At 43.0% G+C, this 22,006-nt stretch overlaps 1 protein-coding gene across 1 annotated transcript in view; it reads right to left on the reverse strand.

Moving 5' to 3' along the window:
- CNBD2 (cyclic nucleotide binding domain containing 2) overlaps nucleotides 1-21,805 on the reverse strand; it is a 41,027-nt gene extending 19,222 nt beyond the window's left edge. Inside the window, 9 exon segments of the mRNA XM_063303919.1 lie at nucleotides 313-439; nucleotides 3,501-3,639; nucleotides 9,737-9,888; nucleotides 10,960-11,116; nucleotides 14,091-14,254; nucleotides 15,583-15,636; nucleotides 15,880-16,005; nucleotides 20,370-20,400; nucleotides 21,594-21,805. Of these exon segments, the coding sequence (XP_063159989.1) occupies nucleotides 313-439; nucleotides 3,501-3,639; nucleotides 9,737-9,888; nucleotides 10,960-11,116; nucleotides 14,091-14,254; nucleotides 15,583-15,636; nucleotides 15,880-16,005; nucleotides 20,370-20,400; nucleotides 21,594-21,805 (1,162 nt within the window).
- Nucleotides 21,806-22,006: the final 201 nt, after the last annotated feature.

The following is a 22,006-nucleotide window of genomic DNA, read 5'->3' on the forward strand; positions in this document are numbered from 1 at the left end:
TGTCTGAGAATTTTTAGACTCCCACCTGCCAGTTAAATTGGGAAAAAATAATTTAACACTGCAGTAAGTATACAGTTGCATAATAAAAGAAAACTTATTTGTGTTGGTGTGTATACATGTATATACACAACCCATCATCAGTAAGTAATGAGCAAAAGAGACTAAAAGAGCTCTGCCTTCTGATCAAAAAATATTTTGCCTTCAGTGTTTTGCCCACAAAGACCTACTTTCTTTGGGCTGTAAGACTGATGTCATTACCATATACTATGTTTGCAAGAATTACGCCTTTTCAGAAGTCAGCATGCAACATACCAGCATTCATTTTCTGCCTTTCTTTTACGGATACTTTGTGTTTGGGGAAATGCAGCTGTTTAGCGATCCATTTTTGATAAGATGGACAAGTGTTGAGGTTAATTAGTCGCAGTACTTCACAAATGCCCTGTTGAAACAAAACCAGAACAAAAGGCAGTTGAATAGATAATGTGGAGCCAAAGCTGGAAATCTTGTTGAATGGAGGTATGTAAGGTAAAGGTAGTGAATGGAGGACAATGCCACTCTAAATGTAGGCAGCTTATAATATCAATAAAAGAAATCTGTTTGCCAATATTATCTGTCAGGATTGCATAACACACAGGTTTTCAAAATCAATTATAGAAGTAGGATGTCAACTTCTGCTATCTAAGACAATCATCTCGTTTTGCTTAATAGTAGGACTGGTGCTAACCTCTGTATTTTTTCTTTCATCTTGAGATAGAAAAGGGAATTTTAAAAATTAAAGATAATTTAGGGCAAAAGTGGCCAAACTGCAGTCCTTGAATTCCTTTTCTGTAGGTATTTCTTAGGGATTGCTTATCTTACTACACTGCAAAATTTTGAGATCAAAAATTGAAAAGTGGACTGTCTTACCATTTGGGTGAGATGGTGATGGAAAATGCATCAAAAGTCTAAATAGATCACAAAAATGTTTTCCAACTTGATTTTGGGGAAAGATTTGAAATGGTTCAGTTAGTATTTCACAAAAAAAGTCTGTATGACTTGGAAGCTGTTTATCACCTGAGAATGAATTGATCAAATCTGCATATATTTGCTTGTGACTAAAATAATTGCTTTGAAATAAAAGTTATATTGCAGTTATATGTATCGCAGAAAACATTATCTTAGAAGAGGCCTACTGTCCTCATGAGGGAGTGAGGCTAAACTATCTCTTCTAAAATAATATCCATAATGTGTAGGGTTGTTTTTTTAATAGCTGATACGACTATTTTATTTTGTAAAGTACACATTTAATCATGGATATTTGCTCAGCTGATTAAAAAGGTTTTGGTGAATGAAATTTGCCTCAGGCCCAAAACTCTTTGGATAGCTGAAATGGCTGAGCTGTGTGAGGTGAATGGCTGGAGGCCTCCTCTCCCAGAAGTCTCCTAGTTCTTCATACCCTGGCACTGTCTCTTACCCTGAGATAATAGTTTGGTAGTTCCTACTGCCACAACCTATCTTTCACAGGGTACTGCGCTTGTCACCCTCTCCCTAATCCAAGTGTAGGAGAAAGATGGGACTCTTACAACTTGTGTAGCCTTTTTGTTACTTAAAAGGTAAAAATGAAGCGGGGGGTAAAATAATTGCTATAATGCAACCATGTAGTTAGAGGCATGTGACTAAAGGTTTTGAACCTTCCTTGAGAAATAGACCAACCTCACAAGAAGTAAAGAAAATCAAATTTTATTTTTAAAAAGAGATAAAGGAAACCTGTTTTACTTTAAAATAAAATTACAAAAGGATAGACAATGTTCTGGGCAAATGACAAATGGTACTGTTGGTTCCCAGTGAATGCTTTCTCCTGGTGAACAGGAGGACTTGCAATTTGATATTGCAGACTACTAGAAAGCTATAAATAAAACTAATTTCTTCTTGCCCAGTCAAACAGACAGTATCCTAACCTGTACAGAGAAACAAGAACTTTAGGCATAACTTAGCAGCGCACAGAAAAAAAAGAAACAATCTAATGCAATTTTCTAGCTAGAATTTCATTCATCTTTACAGAAAACAGCAATTTTCCAGACCAAAAGTTCTTCTGCTTCATTTATATTGAAATCCTCCAGCTTTTTTGGGAGACCCTCTTGAATCAGAGACTGCAGGGTAATGATGAATTCCAGTTCTTGCCCAGCCTCTCTCCCCCAGCTTCTCCCCAGTTCAACTGTGCTTTGTTCTTTAAAAAACAAAAACAAATCCTTTCCATCTTTAGTAGAGGGAGTGGTTGTGGTATCTGCCTGTGCCCAGATTACAAAGAACATCTGTCCCTCAGGGATATTGAGGGTGTCTGAGTATCTGTGAACATCAGAACCTGTTGACTGACAAGGAGAACCCATTCACAACAATAATCTTTTTACTTTTCCCCTCAACCCCCAGGATCATACACTGCAGATAACCTCTGCCATGATAAAAAGAAGGCCGGCAGAGTTGATTATATCAGATGCCAAAGAGGGTTGCCATTTATTTATTGCCAAAATAGAAGGAAACAGGCCATTTAGGAAAAGGGTGGAAAATAAGACACAGATTTGCATAAATGTTACTTTTGCTGTGAGGAAGAGGGAAGAAAATAGAGGTACAACTAACTAGAATAAAAATGTCTACCAGTTAATACTTTTACGTGCTTACTCTGCTGTCCACATGCTAATTGTTGAAGAGAAAAATCATTAAAGTTCTGGCTATTCTGTCCTATTTCCCTTTAAATCAGGCATGGATTGGAGAGCACCTAAATCAGAGGACATTTACAGACAGAAAACAATCTTCACATATCCTGTTCAGCCACAGAGCTCTTTTTCACTGGCAGAATCCCCTAAGCTACAAATGTAAAGGCTGAGCCTAGTGAGGCAGGAATCAGTTATTCTCAAGCTAAAGGAGTCTGTTCTGCAAAGATAGCTCAGCCACTTCCTAAGATCACCAAGGGACCTGCCAAGCTCATTTGAAGTGTGGAAGAAGCCAAGTTGTAGGTGTCTGCAGAGCGGTGGAGGTGAATGACACATGAGTCAAGGCATCATCATCATATGAAACACAGGTCAAGACACAACTTACATATTTGTGTCCAGCATCACGGTACAAGTGATGCAAATTACATAGTTCTGTCATTTGTGTGATGATATCATGACAAACATGTCATCATTTTGACATCATGATGGCTTATAATAGACACCTATGATCTAAGGACCACCGGTGGTCCATACTGATGGACTCCCTTAGTGTTGGCACAGATATATTTTTAACGGCTAAATCTCATGAGATTACAAAACCTTGTTAGATTTTGGTGTTCCAGTTATAACTTCATTGGAATAGTCTGAATTTTGCACAGGTCATGGGTTCCTAGATCTTGGGTTAGGAACTACTGGCTTAATGCAATGTGTAAATACACCCATTTGTGAATTTGTAGATTTTAAAAATTGCAATTATAAGAAAGAAAAGGGTACAAACTGTATTATAAAACATTAATCCAAAGCGAATCTCACCTTGGTAATAAATAACATACAGCAAGTTTCCGCAAAGTCAGTGCTAATCACCTGTCCAAAATGGAATCTCTCAATTTTGCAGAAATTAGCTATTTTATCTATTGAAGAATCAGGCAGTGTTTCAAAAAGGTCTAGATTCCTGAAAATAGAAAGAATATGTCTATTCTTATCAACCATTTATTTAACTACAAATTGCAAGCTTTCAGTTAACTACAGATCAGAGTACTCAATAATGGCTCTGGTATATTCAAGTTTCTAAACTCAGCTCTACTCCACTATGTAAGCAATTCCATTTGAAGGTATAGGGGAACACAAGGAAAGGAAACCCAGTGGTCAGTTTTTTTCCTCTTATTTTGTTGGCCTGGTATAGGAAGGACTCCTGAACTGATGCAGCTCAACAGACAACCCATCATTTAATACCTCTAAAATACAGTGTCTTATATCTCTATGTGCATACTGCGCTGTATTCTGGAAAAATGAAAAAGATGATAAGGCTTACATTCTAAATAATATATGTCACTGTTGCTGTTGTTCCCTCTTGCTCCCAAGCTGCCACCAACAGCAACAGTAGGTGACAAATAAAATGGAGGAGGAGGAGGAGGTGGAGGAAAGAATAATTGAAATAGTTCCTGCCAGGTTTTTGTAGGGAGCCTTGGAGATGACCTTGGAGAAACCATCCAGAAGTTGTTAAGAAAACAACAGGTGCAGAAGAAGAGGTAAGAGAGATGGAAGGGAAAACCCAGACGGACTTGCAAGATTCTGCTACTAGAGCCTATCTCCATAAAGCAGAGTTTGGGCCTGCCTGTGGACTCAGTTTCCTGATCTGGCCTATTATGTAGGGCTGACACCAATCTTTCTCAAAGGTTATCTCTGTGGTTCCCTACAGTTTCAACCCAGCAACATTTGATTTGTGAAGCAAAAGTTACAGGCAGGGTAAAGGGGGGGTCTAAAAGGCACTAGAGCTAAATTGCAGTGATATTCCTACCTCTGCAAAGAAGCCAGTGAACTGTGAAAGGTAGCTTGCAGTAAACTGAAATGCTTCAGCCCAAATGGACAGGAATGCTCGAGGCACCATAACAGGGGAAAGTGCACTTCAGAAGCAGAGCAGAGTGGTATGCCAAGTGGGGAATTCAGAGAGGGTGACATCATCTGTGTCTGCCCTCCAGAAGCAGTTGCCTGGATGTTCTGGGGACCAGCAACGGTGTAACTGAGTGGATAAGCCCCAAAGCCAGGGCTGCAACTGGAGGGGGGGCAAGCAGGACATGTGCCCCGGGCATTGCACTGGGGGGGCACCAAAATGGGCGTGGAATCCATGTTTGCCCCTGGTGACACAGACCCTAGTTGCAGCCCAGCCCAAAGCGTCTTGTTTCAGGCAGCATTATCAGGAAGAGATCATGAAGGGACAAACTGATGTCTGCTGCTGCAAAACTATTATACGTTGGTTCTAGATGGGGGAGTGGCACCATTTGGATTTTGTTTCAGACAGCAAAACTGAAGTTTTTCTCTCAAGCTTCCTCTTATATGAGAATTCTGAGCAAAAAACAGAGACCAACAATATGGACAGTCTTTACAGCACGTCTTCGGGGAGGAGGAGGCAGACCAATTACCCCCCCATCGCAAGACGGACTGTGCAATCGAACTGCTCCTGGACGTCCCATTACCCAAGCCCAAAATCTACCCCATGACCCAGAGGGAATTGGCGGCGCTGCGAGAATTTTTGGACAAAAACCTCTCCAGGGGCTTCATCGAACCGGCAAACTCGCCGGTTGGAGCGCCCGTCCTATTCCAAGAAAAGGAGGACGGCACCCTGAGACTATGCACAGATTACCGCGGATTAAATTCCGCCTCCCTATCCCCCCTTCCCCTCGTAAAAGACATGCTGGCACACTTGTCAAAGGGAAGGGTGTTTTCCAAACTCGACCTCCACAAGGTGTACTACAGAATTCGCATCAGGGAGGGGGACAAGTGGAAAACGGCGTTCAACTGTCCCTTGGGCTCCTTCCAGTACAAGGTACTGCCTTTCGGTCTTGCGGGGGCCCCGGGGGTCTTCATGCAACTCATCAACGAGGTGCTGCACGAACATCTGTTCAAGGGCGTACTAGTTTACCTAGACGATGTCCTAATCTACACAAGGACTCAGAGGGAACATGAGAGATTAGTGAGACAAGTTCTCACTAAGCTCCGGAAAGCCAAACTCTACGCTAAGCTGTCCAAGTGAGAATTCCACAAGTCGCGCTTGGACTACTTAGGATACAGGATCTCTGACAAGGGCATAGAGATGGACCCCGCGAAGGTTCAGACAGTATTGAGCTGGGAACGCCCACGCACCAGGCGCCAGCTTCAAAGCTTCCTTGGGTTCGCGGAGGGGGTTCGCGGAAATTGCCCTGCTCTTAACCGATTTACTAAAGACCAAAGGCGTCGGTAAAGGGACGCGGTGGCGCTGCGGGTTAAACCACTGAGCTGTCGATCGGAAGGTCGGCGGTTCGAAACCGCGTGGCGGGGTGAGCTCCCGTTGCTCGTCCCAGCTTCTGCACACCAAGCAGTTCGAAAACATGCAAATGTGAGTAGATTAATTGGTACCGCTTCGGCGGGAAGGTAATGGCGTTCCGTGAGTCATGCTGGCCACATGACCCGGAAGTGTCCTATGGACAACGCCGGCTCCAAGGCTTTGAAACGGAGATGAGCACCGCCCCCTAGAGTCGGACACGACTGGACTTTACGTCAAGGGAAACCTTTACCTTTACCTAAAGGCGTCGGGGAGACGCGCAAGGTCAAAAACCCAGGGGCCGTGCTTAATTGGACTCCCAACTGTCAAACTGCTTTTGACAGGCTAAAAGCGCTGTTCACAGCGGAGCCAATCCTGTCCCACCCGGACCCCGAACGGCCTTTTGTGGTGCAGGCGGACGCCTCTGACTTCTCAATTGGGGCCATCCTCCTGCAAAAGGATTCCGCTGGAATCCTGAAGCCATGTGCCTATCTCTCTAGGAAATTTTCAGAGACAGAGAGGCGCTGGCACGTGTGGGAAAAGGAAGCCTTTGCAGTTAAAGCAGCACTGGAGGCTTGGCGTCACCTTTTGGAAGGGGCCGGTCATCAAGGACGCGCTTAAAGAGGCGCAAACTGCATACAAACTGCAAGCGGACAAACACCAGCGCCAACAACCAACGTTTTGGGTAGGGGACCTGGTCTACCTATCCACCAGATTCATCAAATCACCGCAACCGTCTAAGAAACTGGCCTCCAAATTTATTGGGCCATTCCAGGTGACACAAATCGTGAACCCAGTCACGGTGCGCTTGGACCTGCCCCATAATTTAAAGCGGCTGCACCCAGTGTTCCACTGCAGCTTACTTAAGCCGGCAAGTGACCCCTCCCGGTGGCACCCACACACGCCCCCCACCACCAGTGATGATAGACAGACAGCAACACTTCGAGGTCAAGGAGGTAGTAGACTCCCGCAAGCTGTGGGGCTCCCTCCAGTACCTAGTCAAATGGAAACACTTCCCACATCCTGAGTGGGTCGCTGCCCATGACATCCAGGCTCCCGACCTGATCCGCAACTTCCATACCGCCTATCCCTCCAAACCCTTGGCGATTTCCTAAATGGGGGCAGTATGTCATGACCACCGTTGCGATGCTTGTGACATCGCAACGGCTCGCATGACAATACAGGGAAATGGGTCCCTGGTGGATTAAGGCAAAGGCAACTATGAAACACAAAGGAAAGCAACAGGTGCAGGAAACTAAGTAACAACCGAGACCTGCGGCGCAGAAGACAGCGATACAAAGTTGCCAACAAGCAATTGACTAACAACAAGAGAGGCGCGCCCGAGCTGTCAAAGGATTAAGAGCCTGATCGCCCGGCAATGGATCATTACCGTTCAGGAAGGCGATCGAGGTGACACCCGGGGCGCAGGGGGGCTGAACGACCTCTCACCTGACAGGGACGAAACCGGTGGGACTCATGGGACGCACCTGGAATAAGGTGGGGTGGAGCGCTGACCGGCGCGGGCTATTTAAATCCCGTTCCAGCGCACTCCCCTCACTCTCAGCTTTTTAAAGGCATGCACTCTGTTCCTCAATAAAGCCAGAACCTGAGCCCACGCTAGCATCTGTGTCTTTACTGGATCGCAGGCAGAGCCTGACAGCTGCTTTATTAATTAAAAAAAAACAGGGAATGCAAAACAGCCTGATTCTTTTCCCTCCCACCCACCAATAGAATAGAATAGAATAGAATAGAATAGAATAGAATAGAATAGAATAGAATAGAATAGAATAGAATAGAATAGAATAGAATAGAATAGAATAGAATAGAATAAGAGGTGGAATGATTAATAGGAAAGAGTATTTATTTATTTATTCAATTTGTATAGCCGACCATCTCAAACCAGTGACTCTGGGTGGCGAACAATCATAAAAACAATTAAAACAGTTAAAACACAGTACAAAAAAGAAATTAAATACAAATAGCAGCCAAGAGATATTATGATCCATTGGTGTCAATATAGCCAGGTCTTCAAGGCCTTCCGAAAGACCAAAAGGGTTAGGGCAATCCTAATCTCAGGAGCAAGGATGTTCCAGAGGACAGGCATTATGGCAGAAAAGGCACATCTTCTGGCCCCCACCAGCAAACATTCCTTGGCTGATGGGACCCAGAGCATGCCCATCCTGCCGGACCAGACTGGACGGGTAGAAACCACTGGGAGAAGATGGTCCCTCAGGTAACCTGGTCCCAAGCCATGAAGGGCTTTAAAGGTGACAACCAGCACCTTGTATTGGAAACACACTGGCAACCAATGCAGCCCCCAAAGCAATGGTGTTACATGTGCCAAATAGCCAACACCATTTACAACCTGGGCAGCTGCATTCTTTACCAGCTGAAGCTTCCAAATGCTCTTCAAGAGCAGCCCCATATAGAACGTATTGCAGTAGACCAAACAGGAGGTCACAGGGGCAAGTGTGACAGTGCGTAGGGCCTCCCAGTCCAGGAATGGGCGCAACTGGTGCATAACCTGAAGGTATGCAAAGGCCCTCTTAGCCACGGCTACCACCTGCTCTGGAGCCATGAGTCCAAGAGGACCCCCAGATTGCACACAGGTCCCTCTGAGGCAGTGCCACCCCTTCCAGAACCAGAGGTGGAATAACCTTGGTACTGGAAGGTCAGGCACCCAAAGCCACTCAGTCTTGCTTAGGTTGAGCCAGCCCACTCCACCCCATCCAGGACCCTACAGTCTCCAGGCACTGAGACAGGCATCATTCAGGCAGCCAAGGGTTGAGATATAAAGCTGGGTATCAACAGCATACTGATGATGCCTCACCCCAAACTGTCAGGACACTTAACTGAGCGGCCTCATGTAGATGTTAAATAAGAGGGGAGAGAGAACCGAGCCCTGTGGCACCCCACAAAGCAGGGGCCATGGGCTGGACCTCTCCCCCTCATCAGCACCGACTGGAACCAACCCTGGAGTAAGGAGGAGAATCAGCACAACACTGTGCCACCCACCCCCAACTCCTGAAGCCAGTCCAGAAGGATACCATGATTGATGGTATCGAAGGCCACTGAGAGGTCAAGAAGAGCAAGGATGGATGCACTACCCTCATCCTGCTCCCACCAGAGGTCATCCAAGAGCACAATCAATGCTGTCTCAGTCACATATCCTGGCCTGAATCCTGACTGAAAGGGGTCCAGATAAAAGGCTGATAAAAGGCTGGGTCAGAAAGAGACGCATGTTTAATTCTCTGTAAATGGGGAAAATAAGGATTAAAACTCCTAACTATAATTTCTGAAGCAGTTTAATAGCAGCTAACTTGAAAATGAAAATACTTTTATGAAAATAAAGTATGAGCCCAAATCATCCCATATCAATCCACTGCTGGATGAAGGCCTCTTCACTGAAGGTTATTGGCCATAATTTACCACACTGGTCCAGCATGGATTGGTAGAAAGATGTTTTCTGAATTCTCAATCTGAGAGAGAAATTGGCTCCAAATCACCCAGCTGGCTTCTATGCCTAAGAGAGGACTGGAGCCAGGGTCCCTTCACTCAGAGTTCACACGTTAACCACTACACCACAATGGCTGACAGATAGATAGACAGACGGATAGACCGTTCAAATATTCCGGTCTCTTATTGAAAAAGAAACACTCTTTATATATGTTCTTTCTATAAAGGCTGATTAGTTGAACCAAAGCCAAAACCAGGGAAACAAACAATGGAAAAGAGCGATACGAGGGGTTACCTCAAATAATCATAGCGGATTTTGAATTCACGTTGAAGCTCCTTATCCAGTTTAAAGGCAAAAAAATCCTTTTTATCCACCACCAGCAATTCCGTTTCCTCCATACAGACAATAGTGGCAATTCTTCTTGTTTTTTGCAAAAGGGCAATTTCCTGTTAACAAGCAAGAGATAAATGAGAGAGAATGCTATCCTGGTTGATCCTTCCTCTCTTTCCATTATGTACCTGTTCCTTTTCCTTTTCCTCATCTCTCTCTCCACATCCTCCTCACTGCTCCACCCCCCACTTCTTATTTCCTAAAATCAGACTCTCCCCAGCTTTTCTTTTCCTTTTTCCTGGGCAGCAGAGCACATTTATCAACAGAAGCCTTCCTGCAGCCACCATCATTTTTACTCTGTAATGCCTCTGGGGTCTATGTAGAATCCTACAGCACTAGAAAATACAGATGATCCAGGGTGGTGGTGTTGGCTTCACAGCACGCTTTCGGAATTTAAAATTCATGCATGTGGTGAGGATTTTATGGGCCCCATGGAATACGCAGCTGTTAACACTGTCCTATCTTTGGAGCTCACTCAACAAGTTTTTCTGAATATCAGTTCCCCTGAAAGTTACCTGACTTGATGGCGCTACCTGTTGGAGTTCTTCAGCTGAAACTTCCCAATGCTTAGGAAGGGCAGCATCTTGGACTGGAAAGGCGATACTATAATTCTTATGTATGGATAGTGCTTAAAGGTAAAGGTAAAGGTTTCCCTTGACATTAAGTCCAGTAGTGTCCGACTCTAGGGGGCGGTGCTCATCTCCGTTTCAAAGCCGAAGACCTGGCGTTTGTCCGTAGACACTCCCGTGGTCATGTGGCCGGCATGACTACACAGAACGCCGTTACCTGCCTGCCGAACCGGTACCTATAAATCTACTCACATTTGCATGTTTTTGAACTGCTAGGTTGGCAGGAGCTGGGACTAGCAACGGGAGCTCACCCTGTCACGCGGATTCGAACCGCCGACCTTCCGATCGGCAAGCTCAGCAGCTCAGCGGTTTAACCCGCAGCACCACCACATCCCATGGATAGTGCTTACAGGCATAATATTTATCAATGCCTGCAAACATATATAGATATTTCCTTTGTGGAAGAAGGTGTGAGAGTGTGTGTTTTTCTGTTGCAGAGAGAACCATTTGTCTGCTAGAGGTGAAAAGCTGAGAACCACTGCTGCAGATCACACTCACCCCAAAAGAAGCACCCCTATGAATTGTAATTGGAGCTGCTTCCACAAAGGCAGAGCTACCATCCTCATCATCTGTGACAGCAACTGTACCAAAATAAATGAAGTAAAAGGCGGCTGCTTGATGCCCCTTTTTTATGACCACTCTTCTGCGGCCAAATCTGGAAGATAGATCATCAGGTGACATCACAAGCTAGCAGAGATGAACCTGAACAAGAAGACTTAAATTGCCAGCACAGTTCACTAGCCTCCCTCACCCTTTCAAAGGTGGTAAGAGTACAGTTTCAAGAATTCCCAGCCAACAAAGCTAAAAGCTGTTTTTCACAGCCTCTTCACAGATTCAGTCCCATTCTAGACATTATAGGAGGACATCTACTTTGACCCTGCATTGCACCAGCTGTGCAGTCACAGGCCCCAACGAATTTGCACATAGATTAAGGGTGCCTTCACATGCTCTTCCTTTGATGTGAGATATGCCATCATCTGTCAGCAATGCCGCTCTGTTATGGTATGTGGGAAAGATCTTGGGGGACAGGAGGAAGAGCTGCAGCCTAGACAACGATCCAATAAGTGAAGTTTGAAGGATGAGAGCTGGAGAAAGAGGCTCAGAAGGGACCTTCCTTAGTTTCTGGGTGAGTAAAAGTGAAGGGGCACTTTTAGACTTGCAAGACTCTGTTAATGTCACCTTACAATAAAGATAGAACTAGTACTCCTAGGGTTGTGCTACCCTGTCTGGACTACCTGACAAGACTAACAACCTCTGGAGTCTAGGTAGGACAAATGGGGCAGATTTTGTGCAGAAGAACGAATGGACACACATTTGACATCAGGACTCGAAACAAGGATAAAATAATAACAGAGCATTTTAACCTGCCAGGATACTCTATAACAGACCTTGAAGTAGCTATTCTGGAGTAAATAAACTTCACCAGCACAACTGAGGAAGAGACTGCTGAAATCACATATATTAACATCAGAAGGTCTCAACAAACACAATGGGTTTTTAACATATTCCAAACTTTAATTTATAAGGTACTTGTAATCTGCATCTGCATAACCACTGACTTCTGTCCTCTGCTCTTTCCCTCCCCACCTCATTCCAGTTTCAGTCCAGCTTCAGTTTAGCTACTCCATGCATCCAATGAAGTGAGCTGTAATTCACAAAAGCTTATGCCTTTTTATAAAATGTGTTAGTCTGAAAAAAGGCTACCAGACATCTGGTTTTTCATAGACTTAATGTGGGACACATCCAAACCGCTTGATTTTCAGCTGGACACTGAAATCATCCAGAGTCCATACACTTGTGCCATTGTATACTCCATACACTTCTTTTGTTTGATATTTCTTATATAGTATGCCACTGGTACATTTTTCAAGCATGAGAGCTGGCATTTCTTTAACAGGCATCTTCTACAATATCTCTTTTTTTGTGTCTGAATAAGCATCATTCCCACAGAACAATCCAGATCATTATCTGCTCCTTTCTTCTTTATTAATGTCAGATTAAAGCCAAGTCAGCTTTTTCCAACATTTATAGGATCACGGAATGGAAGGGATTGAAGTGACACCAGAGATCTTCTAATCTAACCCTGCTCAGTGCAGGAATCCACTACTACAGCATCCCCTACAGTTTCTGTTTAAGCACCTCCTGAGAAGGGGAGTCTACCTCCTTCTGAGACAATCTATTCTGTAGCTGAGTAGCTCTTAGCGCTTGTCCATTCCGGTAACATTTATGAATGCCTGAGTAAGCACTAGCCAAATCCTCCATCTCTTCCTACAGCCGCTGAACCACAGTCATTCCCAGGAACTGCCCTGCTGTCGGTGCAAATAGGAATTACCTCAGGGTAACCACCCTACTCAGTTCGTACAGGGAAAAATATAGCTTTGGGGAAATCATGTGACTAGTTGGAATTATTTCCCCAAAGATCAATTTTTCCCTGTACGAACGGATTATTCCAACTAATCCAAAATTCATCACACTAGCACAAAGGAAGTTGGAAACAGAATCGGGAAGTCTGTAGGAGAGCTTTGTCTTTGGTTATGAAAGAAGTTCTCCAGTTAAGGTCTTACAAAATATTGAATGATGATAGCATGAGACGTTTTACTAACATTTAGGCAAGCAGTTGACAATTAAGTCAGAAACGTTTCATCTCGATTCTTTCATCTAGAAAGAATCACACAAAAAGGATGCCTTGGCATTGTCGAGAAAGCCCACTCTCACCCCTGAGCCTAGGGAGAATATCTCTATTTCAGTAGATCAGCATTGTAGGGGAATTTAGAAAAGAATTTAGTGGCGCAGAGGGGTAGACGGCAGTATTGCAACCAAAACTCTCCCCACGACCTGAGTTTGATCCCAGCGAAAGCTGGGTTCTCAAATAGCCAGCCCAGGTCGACTCAGCCTCCCACCCTTCCCAGGTTGGTAAAATGAGCACCCAGCTTGCTGGGGAAGGTGACGGCTGGGGAAGGCAATGGCAAACCACCCCGCTACAGTCTCCCAAGAAAACATCACGAAAGCGGCATCCCCCCAAAGGGTCAGTCATGACTCGGTGCTTGCACAGGGCACCTTTCACCATCACACAGAATATAGAAAAAAACATGGGCCTATCCAGCTTTAATGTTTAGAGAAACTCTGTCCACTTAGTAAACGTTTGGGAAGCACGCGATATACTGTATCGTGAACACTCACAATACGGCGTAATACACCTGCCAGATCTGAAAAGGTGATCTACCCCATCCCTTCCTCCCCTCCAGTTACAGGGTTTTCTAATAGGGGAATCCCCTCCAATACCCACAAGGGTACTGAGTTGGGCACTCTGGGGCACCAAGGGAAATGTTAATAGGAGGAGGAGCTTTCCAGACTGCATTAGTCAGCAGAATACAGGACAACAGTTACAGAGAGCAGAGGGAGGCCCTGCAGAGTTTGTCCCTAGAAACTGCTTAGGATTTCTGTGAAGGTGTTGTATGAAGGTGGGATGCCCTGGGCTACTCCAGCTCTGGCAGTAAGATATCCTGGGTGACCGTGATGGAATGTTACCTTTAACTGGCATGCTTTGAGACCTTTAAAGCTACAGATCCAGTTTGGATTGCTCCCAAGTCATTATTCTCTTCCCCAGCCCACTTTCCCTTTCTGATTACCGTTCAAAGCGAATCACTTTGGCCAAAAGGTACTGCAGTGTTGGGCTATATTGTCGGAAACTTTCTAAAAAATGCAAGCGGTTTCGCAAGTAGTTTATTTCTGATTCGGTCCTCCACGATGGCGGCTTCTTAGTTATTTGGATTGCTCTAAAAGGAAAATGTTCCTGAAGGCAATATCAAATACATTTTAAAATAAATATTCACATGAGCAGCAGTAAAAGATGGCAATGCCATTCTCCCAAGACCCTAGGCATTATTAGTTCTCTCTCTCTCTCTCTCTCTTTCTCTCACTATTCTGCCTCCCTTTAAAAGCTGCAACTTCAAATTTCTTTTATTGTTTGCAGTACTAGTGTGCTCAGTATTTTATCAGGACTTCATGTGATTATTTCTCAGTTCCATGGAGAAATATGTGATTTCTGCCTTGGCAAAAGAATAATAAAATTCCATTGCAGTGATGGATGCTGTGAGAACTTTGGCCACAGCATTTCTACAGCTTTCCTGGTCCACGCAAGCCCTTCCTATCATATGCCTCTCCTCCCACAGTCACCAAGAAGCCTGTGTAACAAGCCTAAAGTAATGTAAATAATTAGAATTAATGAAAGTAATAATGGAGGGAGTTTATTGCTTTCAGGGAAAAGCTTGTGTAATGTTGAGGCATTATTGCAACTGAGAAGGAAGCCTGCTGTGGAAGTAATAAGAGGAGCATCAGCAAGGGAGAGGGGGCATTAAAGTGAATTTGGGTCTGCATTATACCTTAAAAGGGGGGTGAGGCCTTGATCATGTGGTCACAGATGCCATTTTGACACCCTCCCCCCATCTGCAGATGCTCCTGGCAATAAGATCCATGCTTCAGCTATACTGCTTAATGTTTGCATTTAATTTTTAAAACAGTATTCAGGAATGACTCAGATGAGTGTGAATTATATTTCAATTCACCAATAATGTGAACCCTCTCTCCTGACCTTTTGCTATGCAGATATTGGACTACAATTCCACCATTCCCCAGCCCAAATGAACATGGTGGCTAAGGGGCGATAGCAGTGATACCAATTAACCCAAGGATTGGGGAAGACAGCTTTTAATCCCCATTCTCAGTCATACTGAAGTGCATCTACTTTGATATATTCCACTCTCTCCCCTGCATACCTTTCCTCTTTCAAGCAGCTCACGCTCACATCCAGTCAAGCTCAAACTGTAAACCTCCTGTGGCAGATACACACCAGTTTTGGCTACTGTGATTCTGTGAAGCAGGACTGAATAACAGTTACCAGTGTGCATGAAACCGCAAATGTATTTTGCCTTGAGCTCAAAACTGAACAACGCAACTAAAACATTGAGTTGGAACATTCTGAGTTGTTGTTCTTGTTTTGTCTTCCAAAGGAGTATTTGTTCAGTTTCCCCCTTGCTATATTCCTACCCTTGTCCCCTGGATGTCTGTCACTACAGGTGCAAAAAAGCCCATCAAAAACAATAATGTATGGCTTGTCCAAACCTTTGAAACGCTGAATTCATGTCGATTAAAAATAATATTGGAGCCTTTCATGTCCTAAAAAGCAGACATTGAATGACAGTTAATTTTATACAGAATTCTGTTCACAAAAAACCTACACATATTCTACTGCTACACTTTCATGTTAATTTTTAACAAATAATTTTATTTTGTATTTATGGACTTCAATGGTTTGCAATTATATTGTAGAATACCAATGGAAGTCAATGTTAAAAAGTAATAATAAATAACATCAGTAACAAATAAAAGACCTTCAGTTAATTTTGTGGGACTCCTTACCTCTTCAATTTCTCCACGACAATCTTTCTCTATCAGGTGAAAACCTGACAGTCCTTTCAGTCCAGTGCGGAAACGTCTGCATACTTTAATCATTAGGATGATGTCCACAATGAGCCTGTGAAAATTCTTGGGGGGGGGGGGCGACAGGCAATTATTTGGCCACATATTGAACATGTCATCTGGATCCCCATAAATCCTGCAACAGAGTGTCTTATGCATGCCAATCCTCTGTCCTCTATAATAAGTATTTCATCCTTGGAGACAAGAAAGCAAAACATCCGGTAACAGGATTCACAAGGTCACCTAAAGCAGATTAATGTGTAGAGGAGTTTTTCCTACAGTACAGTGGCTCCAATGTTACTTTCTAGAAAGCTGATGATTGTTTTACGCATCTCTTTCTTCTGCATCACATATGGTTACAGAGGAAATTCTTAGAATAAACAATACATTGCAAATAGATCACCCAAACCTGTATATATGTTGGAAAATGTTCCTTCTACCCTAAGTGTACAAGAATACAAGGCACCAAGACAACATGCAGAGCTAATCTCAGTGTGTCTCAGTATTTTTCACATTCTAGAAATCTGTTCTAAAAAATATTTTTTAAATGGACCTGCTCAGAACTGTTTTGAGAATTGTAGAGAAAGGGCAGGAAACAGAATTAAGGAGCATCTCTGACTATGAAGTCCTCCCTATCCCCTCAAAACACACCCACACCAAACAAAACATTTGTTCATTTCTATACAAATTTCTATCCTACCATTCTAATGCACCCATTACACTTAGGGTAGCTGATGACCTTAAACATCAGTGCAACGTATAAAATGTTTGAAAGGTAAAAAAGGAAGACAACACTAAAAACATCTGTAAAAAAACACAAAAATCCCTATAGAAAATTACGAAGCAGACAGCAGCTTCTCCTGATACGTAGGCTTCCTGTGAAGAAAGTGACTTCCTTAAGAAAAAGCCTTGTTGGCTGGGAAAAAAAGGTAGAAAAAGCACTTTCTCTGTTTATCCCCCTGGTAGAAAGTTCCAGAGTTTAGATGTGAGGAACTTTCTGTCATCCCAACCAAATGTGCCTCTTCCAGAGTTGGGACACAGAGAAAGATTTCTCTATCAGATGGCAGGGGAATACTCCACTGAATTGTGACTAAGTGGTCTCTGTTCCGGATCTAGAACCAGAACCAGTTTGAAACATTCCAACCATCAGAAATTTGCAGTGCTATGCTAGGCATTTCTGCCTAAATGGATTATCTCTGTTCAGGGAAAAAACTGACCAGAGATAAAATATGGACTGATAACAAGGGATGAAAATTTTGTCTTCAGCTCAGTCAGTAATTATTTTTTACTGGGGGCCTCCTGGAAAAAGGGTTCTGCCAGTAAGATTTAAGTTACTACATCTCCCAGTTCATGATAGGAGGTGAATCTGGGCGGTATATGGAAGACAAAGATAAATGTTCTTGATGGGATTTCCTCAGAAGATACGCATAACACTAGCTGTTAAACTGGTGCTGTTTCCTGATCAGACCTTTTTAAATCCCCTCCTTTCTTATCTCAGTCCCAATTTCTATCCACGGATACAGGGCTGCACATGCTTAAAAAATTATACATAACCTTGGGCAAATGTTAGCACAGCTACTACCCAGTAAAGCAGCCATGTCCTTTTTTTCAGGTTTCCATGTGAGCTCAGGAAAAAAAGATGCCACTGTTTTAAGAATCACTTTAATGAGCTGAAGAGGCTTATATTGAAGTCTGCAAAACAATATGGCTGCTTTAATCAGTAGCAGAGTGGCACTGGGCTCGTGTGAGGTCAACAGCCGTTCTTCATAATTATTTCTGAAGCATGCGCAAGCCTATTCTTTATCAAATAACCCACAATTTAAAAGTCAAATGCTGGTTTACCCAACATGCTAAGCCATAAAACCCACATGAAACAAAATAAAGCCATTACTGCATTGAGTGAGTGCAAACCAGCCCACACAGACGTCTACACATTCTCCCCTCAGTTGGTAATGCATCTGTTTTCATTATCTGTTCTATTCTGTTCATTTCGATTCCTTTCCTTGTTCTACAAAGCCGTATGTACAGTAGATAGGAGAAGATACATACCTTAATTCCTAGTTTGCGGGTAACCACATCTTCCTTATAACCTGTAAAAGAAAATAGCTGTTTTTTAAAAAAAAATAAATTTTCCATCAGCTGAAATTCTCCCATTTTCTCTGGACTGAAAACATCTGTACATACACAGACAGGGCTGCAACTAGGGTCTTTGTCACCCAGGGCAAACACGGATTCCGTGCCCATTTTGGCACCCCCCAGTGCTCGTTTTGGTGCCCCCCCCAGTGCGGCACCCAGGGCATATGCCCCACTTGTCCCCCCAGTTACGGCTCTGCACACAGACACACATTTCCTCCTATCCCTTATCTCTAGCTAAGAATGGAAAAATATACCATTGGAAGAGAAAGGGGAGGTTACCCAGAATGCATGCAATAGCCTATATCCTTTTTTACCCTTTTTCCATTGCTTATCAGATTGATCAACTCTAGATGGAAGAAATGGGCTATCTCATAGGACCGGCAAGGAAAGAAATGGAGTATTGTTGGATGAAGATTCAGACTCACAATCCACATCTCCAGCAGTGAGAAATGGCTGTTTGCCAGATACACAGGCTAAGTCAGATTACTCTTCTCCTTGCTCTGCTGGAATTAGGGAAGGGTTTTGTCTTTTTAAAACACAGAGAGAGGATGGTAAAGAATTGGGCTTTTATCGTCCCTAGCAGCTCTGATTCACACTGGGAATTCCAAGAAGTTGGAGAAGTCCATGCAATTGAGGCAGAAGATGCTGCTTTCATTTGCCACCCACATACCTCCCTCAGTCCCCCCAGAGATGCCTCTGAAGGACTGTTTGGAAAAACTTCCTAGCAGGAAGATAGTGAAACCAATTAGATAGAGAGGTGATAGCCCCCCTTCACTAGATGGGATCAAATAAAGATTAGACAGCCATTTGTTGGGGATGCTTGGATTCTTGTGCGGAGAGGAGGGTAGTTTAACCTTAGGATGCTGTGAAGATGCAAGACTTTCACAGGGTTTCATTCAGTCTGATATGCCCACAGGATTGGTGGGTCTCATTTAGTTTCAAGTTCTATGAATGACAGCCAGGCTTGGAAGGCAAGCCCAATGGGCACCAAGCACATCTAGGAGCCTAGTAGCTTCTCCCTGCCACAAACTGCTCAAATTGAAGAAAGGTGGCAGATTTGGGAGGTTTTATGTGAGCCAAAAGCACTAGATCAGCCAGTGAGAACCAGAAGGCCAGAAGAACCTGGATAGCTGTACAAATGGCCCATCTTCTGCAGTCTAGCATTTCCTCCTATGTTCAGAAGTCCTAACTGTGGAGGGGATCAATGTCTGATCTGCAGAGCTCCCACTATGAACCTGATTTTTTTATATAATCTTTATTATTTTTTAACAAAACAACCTTTAATCTTAAAGAAAAAAAAGAAAATTTAAAAATAAATTAAAAGTACAAACTAAAAACACAAGCTAAGAAGAAGGAAAAAAAAGGAAAAAATCTATCTTATATTTTATACTTATCAATAGTCACTGGTTTACCAATGAATTCACTACTATAATATGAACAAGATTCTTGCAAGACATCAAAAAATCTTTGCCATAGTAACACATATTGCTGCATCCTTTGATTAGTTGAGAATATTGCCTTTTCCAAAACAGATAAATCACACATTTCTGACAACCATTCCTTGACATCTGGAATAATATCACTTTTCCAATTTCTTAATATAATTCTTTTTGCCACCCACTTCCCTGTTCTATACAACCACAATTCCTGATAAACAGTCAAATTCCAATGTTTTGGTATACAATTCAACATTACATTGACATCTTTAATATGGAAAGATTTTCTCATAAATCTACTAATATACATTAATACAATATCCGAAAAAGATACTAAATGATCACATGCCCATATCATATGGGTCAGTGAGCCCTCAAAGTTTTTACACCTTGAGCATAGAAAATCTGATGTCCGTCCTTTCAAATACATTCTTTGGAGAGTCTGATACCACCCTAAATACATTTTTTAATGAATCAACCTTAATCTCAAATCAGTAGATACCATTTTAACATTTTTAAGGACATGAAGCCATTGATGTGGCTTTATCAGAAATTCCAGTTCTTTAGTCCATGTTTGAAATATCCCAGAAATGTCCACTTTAAAAATATTATTGAACTTTTGATAGAGGTGTGTTATAGTTTTATTTCTCTCATGGATTCTATCAAGTAAGAAAGCAATTCAGGTGCCCCTGAGGCAGCCAAAGCATTTGGTCCATATTGATCCTTTAGAACCTCAGTTTTCCCCCTTAACACCCTTCAGCAGATCATAATGAGACTCAGAGTGAGGAATTATTGCTTCTTTAAGATAGCCAAGGCACAGATCACAGGTGGGGTGGGTGGAGATTACGAAAGTATCACTTTGAATTGTATCTGTCAGCCACATGTACAGAACATTGCCCCCGCCCCACCCCCCCGGATATGGAAGGATTATGGGGGATGAGCATTCCCTAGGTTCAATTAAATCAGAATGGGCTCTTGCACTCAAAACAAGCTGCGGCTTTTCAACCGCTTTCCAAGTCATTTCTATATAGAGCAAATTACAACCATCTCTTTGGAGGAGACTTTGACCAAACATTTAATGTTTTTGATATTTTAAGAACCATTCTGAGACACACTGTACAATATTTAATATGAGTAGAATTACAACAGGGTGGGAGACCCCATGCTCACACACACTGGGGTCAGGGGCTGGATACTTAGTGAGAGATCCCCTGGAGAATAGGTGATGACAGCAAAAACCACCAAGCCGCTGCAACAAAGCAGGAGGGGGGATCAGGGTATGAAGACCTTGAGGGCCTCTGACCGAGGAGATTCGAGACCTCCTGCCTTCCACACAACAGGCTTAAACACATGCATGTTTTAAAAATTCAGATGAGAGGCTGTAGTATTTGGTGAAGGGCCATGTTCACAATGCTGGCCTAACATTAACCATGATTAGACTATCTCCCCAGAACACTCCTCACACCAAAGCAAGACACCACTGGCCATGGTTTATTAGCCACCTCCTTTTTGGTCAGTATCCCAGCAAGCTTTGTGGTGGCCTGAAAAATCAGCCATAAAAAACTGTGACAGCCCTTACGAGGTTGGAGCCACCAGCTTGGAGAGGAGGAAAGTTAATTCTTCCTGCAGCTTCTTAAGTTTTCAGAACAGAATCTCCATTCAGCCTTAGGAGAGGTGAAAAACAAGCAGAGATGGCTCAGCTTTGCTAGTATACCTACACCCTGCTGCTTTTGCCGAGGACAAATCCCTGTTTAAACACAAGCTACTATCAGCTCAGATTTGTACTACTGCTCAGCCTAACCCATCTGGCAGAATAGCTAGAAAGGTAAAGAGGTGGTGATGAAATCATATATTTCACCCCAAACGTTCCTGAGAAGAGTATATGGGACAAGGGGAATATAAATAAAATGATGATGATGTTAGAAAATTGAACTCTCAAAGTCAAACCAAATGTTTTCCAGCTAGGAGTGCTGGGAAGAAAAAGAGAAACATTATCCGTATGTCAATAGGTATGAAAAACAAAATACAATGTGCAAGAAAATACTCAAGATTTCACTTTCCCTTCCACCAGGTAAGAATAAATTATTGTATTCTGCCCCATTCTCACTAAGCCAAGGACGCAACAGGATTCGTGTAAAAGGCAAATGTCTTTTCCAGGGGTTAGACATGATTAGGGCCTTTATCTGATTGTCTTTCTTGCAGATATTAAGATGACTCAATCCAAAGTGTTTTTGGATAGGATGAGAACCAACTGTAACAGAACCATCCAACAGAATTCTCCAGACAATCTTCATTCCTTTTTTTTTTTCTTTTTTCAAAAAGTCTCCTTAGAATTAGAGGTCTACTAGACTGGAATTCCACCTCATGTAGCATTCTGGATCCAGTAGTAAATTATCCAAATGATCATGGGATTTTATGACTAAATGAAGGAAGACAACTATCCTTTCTTCCTTTCAATTCTCTGAACTGAATACATGGAAATACTGTTTGTCTCT

This window comes from Candoia aspera, chromosome 1 (genome assembly GCF_035149785.1).
Source record: "Candoia aspera isolate rCanAsp1 chromosome 1, rCanAsp1.hap2, whole genome shotgun sequence".
In the NCBI taxonomy this organism is placed as follows: Eukaryota; Metazoa; Chordata; class Lepidosauria; order Squamata; family Boidae; genus Candoia; species Candoia aspera.